Raw genomic sequence first — 13,649 nt, 5'->3', positions numbered from 1 at the left:
CTGCATTGAACATCGAAACAAAATTAAGTCATTTATGGGGGGAAAGTATCAGTCAAGAAGACGTGTAAAAATCAAATGTTTGGGCCAAATAGTTTTTGTGAAATCGAATAATAAGTGTGTCAAAGCAGTGGGAACATCATGTGTCTGAACAGGCGAGCAGTGCAGTGATGACAAAGCCGCGCACAGCGCGGAATGCGGAGAGCACGCGTTTGCAGCAGCAAAAGGGTTAATGAAGAGACAAAGCACTAGAAATTTCAAAAAATTGCATTCAAACGAATATAATTCGTGAAGAAAGGCACTTCGATATTGTTTTTAAATAATGAAAATATTAAGCTCCACACAAGGTTGGAACTCATAACCTCTCGCGTAGTAGCCCTACACCTTAACCGTTACGCTATCGCAACTTGTCTGACTACAGAATGCCATGAGGCCTCTAAACACGTCACGCAAAATACTGACAAACACTGTTGGTATGACTATGAATTACTCACACTTTGTCGAAGTACAATAGGAAATAAACAATTACAGCTGTTCTTTAATGCGAAAAAGCGGTTCGTGAGACTGATACAAACACCTTTCCTTGCTATCGCCTGAATTAGGAGTCTTATTGCTTGTTTGGTTTAATTAATTAATAGAATATGAAGCAATTACTATAAAGAATGCTTTTTCCAAACTTTCTATAAAAGAAAGTCTGCTATCAAGACATTGCTTTTGCTCTATTACTTTATTTATGACTGAAGGTTTCTAAAACTGAAGACACTCATCCATGCTCTGCACTGCAGTCGAGATCTGGCAACGTCGTTCTCTGTTCATTGGCTGACTGTGTTTTGTGACGTCAGATGCGTAGAACGAACCTAAACTCGGCCGCCAACATAAATGACGCGCACTTTAGTAACAATGCAATGGGAATGAAAATTCCTTGGAATAGTTCATTAAAATACGGTATTTACTCAATTGTAAGGCGAGTTTCCATCCATGTCCAACATTCCTCCACCGCATGCCAACATCTACATTTGGTAGCGACAGCTACATTTGGTGTCAAAATAGCGGGCGTCATCTGTACAATACGACGTTCAAGCCCACCGCCTGCATTACTGTCACGAAATTTGGTGAGTGTTGACCAATATTTCTTTTTGGGTGTTGGATGTTCACTTCCTTTGCGTTGTCAGGGTAAGTTAGTGTGTTTGGGACAGTAAGATTTTTTTCTTTCTCTCTTCTCTTTTTTTTGTGACATTTAATTACTTGTGTACTGAGTTGAGTATGATGTTTTATTTATCCCCTCCTAAAACGTAGGATGAGATACTGAGATGTAGGAAGTCAGTTTACTTTTGTAGTTAAATGTTTTGTTTCTGTGGGATTTTATAGGTTGAAATGGGACTACATGGGAATGAAAGCAACACAATGGTAGAGTCAGGGATGCAAGGTGTGTCGGAATCAAGAACTGAAACAGATATTATTGGAAAAAGGTAGCACAATTAAGAGCAGACAATACGCAGTTGAGAAGTGAATTAACATCTAGTAGGGAGCGGGAAACCCCATCTGATCAGTCGTCGTTGCCTAGGGTACTGCAGCAGGAGACTGACGCAGCTTCCGCGAGTTTGATTATTCCGTTTCCTGGCAAAGCATCTGAGGATGTGCGTTCGTTTGCGGAGGACTTGGAAACTGTAGCTGTGATGTATGGTTGGTCTGATGAACAGTTGTTAATTGTAGCTAAGTTATGTAAGGTGTTCTCAGGCCTTAAGGAAGGCAGGGTAGTTTAAGCAGTTGAGGGAGGGGCTTTTACAGAGGTAGAAGAAACTGAACAGCGCTCGGTACTTTAGGGAGAGGTTGAGTACAATGACAAAGAGACAGCGGGAGACGGTAGAAAAATTTGCGGACAGAATAAGAGAAATTAACGAGTATACTTACGAGTTGGGTCAGAGTGATGAAGCAAATGGTATTCTACTGCAGGGGGCCGAGCAAAGGGCACTTGATGTGTTTTTGAGGGGGTTACCAGCGCAATGGTGCGGAAAGTGCATGAAGGGACTCTGAAAGATTTGTATTCGGCCATTCAGCTGGTAATACAATGTGAAGAAATAGATGTGGCAACGGGGGTACGTGATAGACAGTGTTTAAAGCTATTTTATTTATTTATTTATTTTTATTTATTTATTGTTCTGTGGGACCAAATTAAGGAGAAATCTCCATGCTCATGAAACAAGTCAATACATGAAATTATAACACTATAGTAGAAACAGATAAAATGAAATATAAAAAACATATTCAGGTGAGAAGTCATAAGTTTAAATAAAGAAAAACAACAATGTAACACTGGAATTTGCTTAATTTTTAGCTCTTCCAGGAGCTCCTCGACAGAATAGTAGGAGTGAGCCATGAGGAAACTTTTCAGTTTAAACTTAAAGGACATTGGGCTACTGCTAATATTTTTGAGTTCTTGTGGTAGCTTATTGAAAATGGATGCAGGAGAATATTGCACTCCTTTCTGCACAAGAGTCAAGGAAGTGCATTCCACATACAGATTTTATTTCTGCCTGGTATTAACTGAGTGAAAGCTGCTAACTCTTGGGAATAGGCTAATATTGCTAACAACAAACAACATTAAAGGGCAATGTCAGAATTCCCAGACTATTGAATAGGGGTCAACAAGAGGTTCTCGAACTTACACCACATACAGCTTGAACAGCCCATTTTTGAGCCAAAAATACCCTTTTTGGATCAGAAGAATTACCCCAAAAAATAATACCATATGACATAAGCGTATGAAAGTATGCGAAGTAGACTACTTTTCGTGTTGAACTGTCACTTATTTCAGATACTGTTCTAATGGTAAATAAAGCAGCAATTAGTTTCTGAACGAGATCCTGGACATGGACTTTCCACAACAGTTTACTATCTAACCGAACGCCTAGGAACTTGAACTGTTCCGTCTCGCTTATAATATGCCCATTCTGTCTGATCAACATATTGATTCTTGTTGAATTGTGAGTCAGAAACTGTAAAAACTGGATCTTACTGTGATTTAGCAACAATTTTTTTTCCACAAGCCACGAACTTATTTCATGAACTACATTATTTGATACCGTTTCAATATTACACACAAGATCCTTCACTACCAATCTGGTGTCATCAGCAAAATAAGAAACAGCAGTGGCCCCATCACCGACCCTTGGGGAACGCCCCACTTAACAGTGCCCCATTGCGACTGAACATCACTACCACTCTCAATATTGCGGAGAATTACCTTCTGCTTTCTGTTCTTAAAGTAAGAGGCGAACCAATTGTAAGCTACTCCCCTTACTCCAAAATGGTCCAACTTCTGCAGTAATATTTTGTGGTCAACACAGTCAAAAGCCTTTGTTAAATCAAAGAAAACACATAGTGTTCTCAACCTTCTATTTAATCTGTCCAAAACCTCACAGAGAAAAGAGAATATAGCATTTTCAGTTGTTAAATCATTTCTAAAACCAAACTGTACATTTGACAGCAAATTATGTGAATTTAAATGCCCCAGTAACCTTGTATATACAACCTTCTCGATAACTTTAGCAAACACCGATGGCATGGAAATAAGTCTAAAGTTGTCAACATTATCCCTGTCTCCCTTTTTATAAAGTGGCTTCACTACAGAATACTTTAATCGGCCAGGAAACTGACCACTCCTAAAGGGAAAAGTTACAAATATGGTTAAGTACTGGGCTAACATATACAGAACGATACTTCAGTATTCTGCTAGATACCCCGTCATATCCATGAGACTTCTTAGTCTTTAGTGATTTAATTATTAACTCAATCTCCCTCTTGTCAGTATCATGGAGGAGCATTTCAGGTAACAGTCTCGGAACACTTTTTTCTAAGAGTGCTATATGATTCCCTGTTGGGACTAGGTTTCTATTTAGTTCACCTGCTATATTCAGAAAGTGCATATATGCGACTTATCAGTAACATGAACATTCCCACTACGCACTGATTCTATATCCTCGACCTGTCTCTGCAGACCAGCCACTTCCTTTACGACTGGCTATATGGTTTTAATTTTATCCTGAGACTTAGCTATTCTACATGCATACCACTTACTTTTTGCCTTCCTAATAACATTTTTAAACACCTTACAATACTGTTTGTAATGGGCTGCTAAATTTAGATTCTGATTGTTTCTAAAGTTTTGATATAATTGCCACTTTGTTCTACAAGATATTCTTATCCCTGTAGTCAGCCACCCAGGCTGCCTGTTTGTGCTAGTACCCTGTTTTGAACGTTCTAATGGAAAGCAACTTTCAAAGAGCACAAGAAAAGTCTTGAGGAAAGCGTTATATTTCTCGTCTACTGTATCAGCGCTATAGACATCTTACCACTCTTGTTCCTTGATAAGGTTTACAAAAGTCTCTACAGCAACTGGATCAGATTTCCTAAAAAGTTGATAACTATATTTAACATGTATTGCAGCACAAAAATCTTTTAGAGTTAAAATTTGTGCTTCATGATCTGAAAGGCCATTCACCTTTTTGCTAACAGAATGCCCTTCTAGTAATAAGGAATGAACAAAAATGTTGTCTATGGTTGTTCTACTGTTCCCTTGCACTCTTGTTGGAAAGAATACAGTTTGCATAAGACTATATGAATTAAGGAGGTCTACCAGCATCCTTTTCCTTGCACAATTAATATTGAAGTCACCACATATAACTAACTTTTTGTATTTCCTATAAAGTGAACCAAGAACCTCCTCTAGCTTTAGCAAAAATGTTGTGAAATCGGCGTCTGGGGATCTATAAATAACAACAGTTAGGAGTTTAGCTCCATTAAATTTAACCACACCTGCACAACATATAAACACCTTTTCAGTGCAGTACTTTGAAACATCAATTGACTCAAATGAGATTCCATTTTTCACATACATGGATACTCCCCCACACTGCAAAGAGCTCCTAGAAAAGCTGCCAGCCTGTATCCTGGTAAGGGAAGCCTCTGAATTGTCTCCTTATTTAAGAAGTGTTCAGATATACCAATAATTTCAGAGTAAACATCTATAAGCAATTCACTAACTTTATCTCTAACACCTCCTATATTTTGATGAAATATACTAATTCCCTCATTACTCGGATACCTAAGCTTTGTCAAAAGTGGTTCCTTTGTTAGAGAGACTTCCCTTAAGCAGGAATACCTATCAGCTGACTTCAATCTAAAAAAGGTGCTGCTCTAACAGCCACTACTGCAGGAATTTTCCCATGAGTGATCCCACCACCCCCACCTATGCTGTCACCTATAAGCTTTGCCAACCTATGAGTGTGGTCATAAAGGACATGTGCAGAGGCAATGGACTCAGTCACCGAGGAATAGAGGAAGGGGTGGAAGTCAGCAGCGTGAAGGGTGGAGAACTGTAGTTAGTAGGAGTGGACAATCGTTAAACGGCAGAGGAGCTCCTGTTTAATTTCAATGCTACAAATACGTATGCAGAGGTGGAATGTTCAGTGGTAGGATCCACAGGGACTAAAAAGTTTTACGATTTTGTTGGATACAGGAGTGCAAGTGTCAGTGGCTACTGAGAGTTTAATGAGACAAAGGAAGTTAGGACTACCACACAGGTTGCGTGCAGTGGGGGATAAGGAGGTAACACCTTTGGGGTCAGTGACAGTTGACTTTCGCATAGGGAAAGTCCGATTTGATGCATGCATGGAGTTAGCACCATGGGTAAGCAAGGACTAAAACATGATCCTAGGAGTAGATTTCTTCCATCAACATCATGACAAAATTGACCTCAGACAACAAACTGTGGAACTTGGTGGAATGTTATTTCAGTTAAGGGAAACTGTTGTCAATGCAGAGCTGTCGCGAGGGGTGCTCAATGTAATGAACAAACTAATTGAGTCGCGTACTTTAGCATTAAGGCTTAATTCGCATGAGTGTGTGTGTAGTGGCACCGGGAAGTTGATTTGGGTACGTGTAGGGTCTAATCTACCTGTGGGTACGGTATTTGTTATTGAACCATTGGAGGATAATTAAGTTTTGGATCCATTAGGTTGTTTTGTGAAATGTAGTATTGTATGCTTACAAGAGGGAAACGATGGGCGAGTAGACCCCTTGAACGTCGATAATTCTAGCGCTGTAGATGCGAATTTGGGAAAAGGAGTTTTAGAAGTGAATTTGGATGTACCAGATGACAAAGACTTATGTTCCAGAGGTAGGCATAGCAATCAACCACTAAGTGCCGATAAAACTGCATTGCGTAGCAAAGTTAAGCATTTGAAAGGAGGGGAAAAAAGAGCATATGGAAGAATTGTTGTGGGAATTTAAGGATTTGTTTTTTCTGCGAGGGCTGTTACCAGCAACTCCTTTAGTGCAACACAGGATACCAACAGGAAATAAAGCACCCGTTTACCATAAACCACACAGAATATAAGGTATTTGCAGCCGATTGTGGAGGATTTCGTCGATCAGCAGCTTGCGGATGGTATTATAGAACATAGTAATATTTGCTGGGAAGCAGGCATTGTCGTTGTGCCTAAGAAATCTATGGATGGAACTAAGAAATACAGGTTCTGTTGTGACTACAGATACCTCAATAATAAGACAGTAATGGATGCACACCCCTTTCCAAACATACCGGAGATTTTGGATCACTTAGGTCAGTGCCAGTACTTTTCTACGATGGATTTGACAAATGGTTATCATCAGTTAGAGGTGGCTCCTGTATTTGTATTTTTTTTCTTGTTATGTATCATTGGGTTTGCATAGATCAATTAGGCATTGTATTTTCATATGTTGTATGTCTTTTCCAGTATTGTGAGCCTGTTGTGGGCAGCAGTATTTTGAAGGGGGAGAAGGGTGATGGTGATCACTGTCCTCAGGCCACTGAAATGGGGAGCATTTAGCAAGTTGGGAGAAGTAAAAACTGAGGAGGTATTGGTGATCTTGGCAGGTAACAGCCGGTATGCTGAGATGACAAGGGAGCAATTACGGAGATGCCGTAGAGGGAAGTTAACGGTGTGTCCAGCCAGGGTGATAAGCACCAATCCAGACAAGTGCACAGTGCAGTTATTTTTAGCCAGGAGGAAGGAAATAGACTGTCCAAGGGACATCGTGGAGCCAAATTTGAACTTGCAACAGGTCGGGATGCATTGGATCTTCTCCACCTACGAAAATTTGATAGTAGTAGCAAGTTTTTTTAAACAGGGAGTATTTCCAGAAGCGAAACATATAGATCTCGAGGGGAGTGGGATTTTAATCAATGGAACTGCATGTAACATAATAAGACCAACCTTCCATCTACTAACATCAATTTCAGGAGTCGCGCAACTGAATGTTACACAGCTGCAGCTGTACTGGCAAGAAGCAACTTTAGAGTATGACAAGGTAGAATCAGACCTTGTTACATCAAATTCTGGGGTCAAGTTTGTTGACATCCATAAAACAGTTCATTCCAGAGCAAGAGGGCTGCATATCAGCTGAACAGCTTGTGCAGCACGTTGCTCAATATAGGGAAAAGCAATGACAAGTAACGATTCTTTGAGCACCTCTGTGCCAGGTGCCATCGCAGCCTTAACTCTGTTGTGTGCTGTTTTCATTCTGATCAGGTGAAGAGCCAATTCCAAGAGGGAATCGGCGATAGTCCAAATCCCAGTAGATTGGATACCGAGGGCGAAAGATGGATAGGTAAGAGGTTGATTGAGCATTAAGTGGAGTGGTCATCCAGTAAGGAATTTTTATGTTTTGTCTCGCGTCATGTGTTTAAGAGGACTACACCACATCTAAGTTTTCTAACAGTAGGAGTACATATGTTGTAAGTACGAGCCAACCCAAACAAGTTTAAGAGTAGTTAGAGGTCAACTTGGGGAGCTGGTCTTTCCGAAGGGGCGAATAATGTAGCAGCACCACCGTTAAGATAGGAAAAGTTAGATTCGGTGCAATATTTCTGAGTGCACAAGTTACAGCCAGGCACAGGTCTGTTGGCAAAGTTACGCTTACCAGCGGCTGCAAAGTGGAATGGAGACCACAGGGTCATAGAACCACTGAAAAGAGTAAATGCTGCGGTTTGCATGTTGCAAGTTACAGGCAAAAGGAGCCCACTGGCCTACCTAGGTGTTATGAGTACGTGACTTGGAGAGGTGCGTTAGCAAAACAGAGGCACAGAGCCACGTGTAAATAGGTGCTGGTTTTCTAATGAGGGGATTCAAGTGTGGCAGCTCTCCTGGATGGCAGGGTGTGTCACACCACCAGCTACATACAGCAGCAGATGGGACGCCAGCGTTTGAGACCACAGCGGGTTGCTGGTTTGACTCTCTGAGACCAGCGCGGGGTCCGTAGCCAGCCAGCAGCGGGCTACTCGACGGCTTGCTACCACAGGCAGTCTTGTTGGCTCCCAACACATGCAAACGCATCCTGAGGCAAAGGCCGCTGAGTCGGCTGCTGGTGCAGCCTGTTGTTGTCGAAGCTCTGCAGCTGTACATGGCCAGCACACCACAATACACTGTATGGGTCTCTAAGGTAGCCTCCCGTGCCAAGCTGTTTCGCAAACAGCGAAGTTGCGACCTCGGCATCGCAGGACCCCGTGACATAGACAGAGAGGAGCATGGCACTGTAGCTGGGAATAATAAAACACTTGAAGATCACGGCCAAGTTTTAATATGATGCATTGTGACAGTTTCCATCCATGTCCAACATTCCTCCACCACACGCCAACATCTACATTTGGCAGTGGCAGCTACAACAGCAATTTAACACTTTGCTTAAAAAAATTAACAATTTGGTGTAACTCTGAAGGAAACAGCACTAAATTCTATCAATTCACAAACTTTTATTGTATTGGAATAGGTTTTCAATAGAAGTTCTCATAGCATTATTCTTCAGAACCCAATACATGATTATGAACCGAAGTTATTATATTATTTGGTTATGAGAAACTAATGATTCACGAAGTGCACTGCAAATGAAAATTCGATAGCTGATCACGTATTAGAATACTTGGGAAAACATTACCATCTTTCAATCAGCTTTAGAACAAGATGGTAACATTCAAATGAAACGAGAAAGAAATTTTAACACAGTATTAAATGTCTAACAAATGAAACAAATCACATTAAAATGACTGCAGTTGTTATCACAAAAATAATTATAGTGGAAAGACCCATTTTGGAGATAGTACCAACAGATGGCATTGGATCACAGCATGTGAGAAATTTCGAGAATTGGACTCAACTGTGATAGCGAGTTTTATTTATATACTATTGCTTCTGTTGAGTAGTGAGCAGGCAGCAAATTTCGTCTTGCCAACCAGGTGTATCTATACAGCGTACTTTGGCTTTTTATGGGTATCTACCATGTTTAAACTGCAGTTGCCTGAATTCATTTGTAGTCAGAATCAAACTGACTTCAAAATTGGCCAAATAATCTCCAATAGCATACTTTTCTGCAGGAGACACTAAAAGTCTAGACTGGGACCAGTGGCACACTTATGTACTTCATGCAGCAACGTTGTCAGGTGTCACCCTGAGATACGATGCAAACGATACAAGGCGTGTTAGCTGCTGGGTCTACACAATTAATGAGAGAGCAGCGAGCAGACAATATGTTTTTAAGTAAAAGACACTGTTAACATTCTCACATCAGTATAGAACTGAAATCCACAATGTGCCCCCCCCCCTCCCAAAAAAAAGGGGGAGGGGGAAGTGGCAGAGGGGGCACATTGCGGATTTCAGTTCTATAATTTCACAGCTCCCCTTGTTGGGGAGGAGATGACGATGATGATTAAAGAATGTGGTACCACAGATGACAGGCTAAACAAACAAGGCATGGAAGATAAAAATTAATGTACACAGCTTATTTTTGTTTATTTTATTTCTCCTTGTATTTCCAAAACATAGACAACCAATTAACGGTGTAAGTTTACAATAGTTGTTATGGTAAACTTTTAGGCAGATCCTCAAATCAGTAAAAGTTTGTAATTTTTTATTAGTCAGTACACGTTAAAAATAAATTTTCCTGTAGGAAGCTCTTTAAAAAAAGGGGGACAACAAAGAGTCTACATAACTGAAGTCTTGCTGGTCTACATGTTTATGGCATTTACTGGACAAACTCTGAGAGAAGCTATTATGTGCATATACTTTATAGAATGCAGGGAACTAACTGGACTATACTAAAATTAGAACAATGAGTTCCAACTTTCAAGATTTACAATCTAGTTAATGTTGTCATTTCCCTTCACATTATTTTGACACTTTTGCAAGCAGTCAACACAGGTGTCGAGTACACACAGCAAAATCCGCACGACACCTAAGAAGACAACTAGAGATGATGTTTAAAAAAAAATGAAAGAAAATAATAACATTAACCCTTTCAAGACACTGCCCAAGTTTCAATCTGGCACTACCTCACATAAACAACAGGAACACAAAAACAAATAATTTCCAAACACACTGCTGAGACATGAGGGCATAAAGAAAGGAAAGTTAGGGTCTAATTTTCCACATAAACTAGATCATTTGAGACAAACCACAAACTCAGATTGGGGAAGGAGAGAGAAGAAAAACGACTCACGCTGTTTCCAAGGAAGTGATTTAGGCAAGTCATGGAAGTCCTAAATCGGGATGACCCAACAGAGATTTTAACTCATCCTTCTGAATACGAGTCAAGTGTCTCACAATTGCCCAACCATCCTTGGTAAGAGTACAGGGACAAACTATTTACCCTGTCCCCAAGAAACTTGCAGTATGTGCTATTTGCTAAGTAGGGAAATATGCATCCAAATAAAAGCAATAACATCTAGCACGATATAGCAAAACTCCAGTACTTGTATTTATGTACAATTCAGTTTTTTGCCCTTCTAAAAGAGCTTCCAGTTTTGTGTTGTTCAATACTCTCTGCACTTTTGTTGTTTCCTTTTTATAGTTGATAGTTGTTATCAAGTAAAATATTGATGGCTGTGCACACAATGGAACTCCACAATCATAAGGGCGACTAAAAAAAAAAAAAAAAAAAAAAAAAAAAAAAAAAAAAAAAAAAAAAAAAAAAAAAAGGAAGAAGAAGAAGAAGAAGAAGATAAATTTATAGGCCTGTTTCTACTTACCGATTTTGTGAGAATAATTACGTTTTCCAGTCCAACAATTACAACAAGATATGGATAGTAATCACGACCACTCATGGACAGGGTCAGGCCAAAAGAGAAGCAAAGACCCACAGACATTAAGAGAGATGCCAAAACCTGGAAACATAAATAATCAGATGATGTACGAAAAATCCATAACTAGGCAAAAAATATGAACATAGTTGTCCATCTCCACATAAAAATAAAAGTATAACAAGCAACGTACTGGGTGGGAAACTTGCCACTGTCCGAGTTCAGTTCTCATCATTCATCTGTTGTAACCGAAAGTTCATTACTCTAAAACTTATTTTTTTCTGTTAGTCATTGTTTTCCCTAAATCATTTCATAGTCCTCTGTGGATACAGGATTTAAAGTGACTTTTCTTTGCATTCAGTTCTTGTACATCTTACCCTTTCTTTGTGGTTCACGAACTTTCTCGCTAAGAGAGAATCCTAAAAAGAATCCGATAGTTAGAAATTAAGTCATGTTTTCAAATTTGTGTGTTTCTTAGATCTGCTCCAATTTGGTTCTGTTTCACTTGATGGCAAACTGGTGTTCCTCTCCTGTCATACTTAGAGGAACAGGCTGACAATTTCTAATGTTATCTCAACACTAAATAAACCATTGGGTGCCCATGCATTTAAAGTCACTGCAAATTAGGTGAAACAATCATTCTGGATAGTGTATCACACAGGGTGCGTATGTGAACTAGGGAGGGGGGGGGGGGGGGGGGGGGGGGGAATCCCCAGAGTTCTCAGTTAAAAATACACTTTTTCTAAGGTGAAAATGCACATTCTCTTGGGTGAATATCCATTTTCTCCATGTTAAGTAACAGTACACTTTTCCTCAGAACTATAAAACTCAACAATCCTTTGAACGGTAAAGGTTTTACACATCGGCACAGAACTTCCCAGCACTTTAGGAAACGAAACCCAGCAAAAGATCTTTGATGTGCAGCAACATGTATTCGTATTACGAATGCATAAATATGAATTCTACCAAACACAACACATTAGATTCTGAAGCACTGAGATCAAGATTGCGACACGCTTTTGTCAGCTAATCATAGCTCAAGTCACATTATCTCACCGAAAACAACAGCAAGCCGATATACAGAGCATAGGACACTTGATGTAGACAGTCAACAGCAACATCACTGTTAATTAGCATGAATACACAAATAAGAATAGCTCATAGTTTAAATAAATATACATGTAGTATAGCTACAAGAAAAGCTAAGCTTTCACATACAATATTGGTCTTTTTTTTTTTTTTTTTTTTTTTTTTTTTTTTTTTTTTTAGTGTGTTACCCTTTAAATTATATCAAATACAACTGTGCCAGTAAAATTTGAAATGATGACATAAATGTCTGATCTTCTGATCCCAAAATTTTTCTAAGTGGCTGGTCCTCAAAGTGTTAAGTTTTTAAAGTGTGTTAAACGCTTTACAATTTAGGAAATTCACAACACATTCTCAAACACAATTCTTTTTGTGTAAAGAAAATTTACTTTGAAAGTAACTCTTCTCAAACTACCATTCACAATATTTTCCTGTGATCTGTTACAAATTGTTGCATTTGAGCACTTGCCAAAGATTGCCAGAAGACAGGCTTTACTGCATATGTGCAGCTGCAATATGTAGAAGCCCATGCTTGGTGTTTGTTCTGCTCATACAGCTTTTGTCACGTTTCTGTATGGAATTTCGTGTGTAGTGGGACATCATGTTACCATGTGCAGCAATGCGGCATGTTGTTTGGACAGGACGTACAGGGTTATTGTACTTAGGACAATGGTTTTATCATATCCTATCCAGATAAGGAATGCAAAATTAGAAAACTGTTCTTGGCAGAATAACTGTTTCAAAACTAGATTCTACAACTCCAAAGTACTCTAATATTTTGCTATGTGGAACTAACATTTAGTTGTAACTTGCAATTTATATTCTACTACTGGCGTAAATACAGAAACTTAAGACAAACAACACAAATGAAGAAATAATGTCAAGCCTAGAGGAGGTAATTACGGAAGTGGAGAATGTGTTGTAAGGATAACAGCTTTCTGTAGAGTTCAGAAAAGCTGGTAGTGGTAGGAAGGAGCCAGATGGCTTGGGTAGTGAAGAAACCACTGAAATTAAGTGTGTTATGTAGCTGCTTGTTATGCCACAGGATGGTCTACTCTGCTCTTGGCCACAGTATGGCAGTGGGCATTCATCCTGGTGGACAGCTGGTTGGTAGTCATACCAATATAAAAAGTTGTGCAATGACTGCAGCAGAGCTGGTAAATGACATGGCTGTTTTCACAGGTGGCCTGGCCCATGATGGGATAGGATAAAACTATGGCAGGATGTTAGATAACCAAAGGCCCGATGGAGGATGTGGTTCAGTTGTTTCAGTCCGGGTTGGTACCGGGTGTTGAAGGAGACACTCTTTTATGGATGGTTCTTGGAGATGGTGGGAGGATTGGGATTGTGAGAGGAAATGGCAAGAGATCTTTTTGCAGACTAGGTCTGGGGGATAGTTCATATCTGTGATGGCCTTGGCGAGACCCTCAGCATAGTGAGCAACGAGAGTTCTTGT

At 39.8% G+C, this 13,649-nt stretch overlaps 1 protein-coding gene across 5 annotated transcripts in view; it reads right to left on the bottom strand.

Moving 5' to 3' along the window:
• The window catches only part of LOC126332472 (sterol regulatory element-binding protein cleavage-activating protein), a 298,242-nt gene that overhangs the window by 178,638 nt on the left and 105,955 nt on the right, over positions 1-13,649 (bottom strand). For all 5 annotated transcript variants that reach the window (XM_049996613.1, XM_049996609.1, XM_049996612.1 and 2 more), the window contains exon 8: positions 11,057-11,191. In XM_049996613.1, the coding sequence (XP_049852570.1) occupies positions 11,057-11,191 (135 nt within the window). The remainder of the gene's footprint in view (positions 1-11,056; positions 11,192-13,649) is intronic.

The sequence above is a fragment of the Schistocerca gregaria genome, chromosome 2 (assembly GCF_023897955.1).
Source record: "Schistocerca gregaria isolate iqSchGreg1 chromosome 2, iqSchGreg1.2, whole genome shotgun sequence".
NCBI lineage: Eukaryota > Metazoa > Arthropoda > Insecta > Orthoptera > Acrididae > Schistocerca > Schistocerca gregaria.
This window is presented reverse-complemented; position numbering and strand designations above follow the sequence as displayed.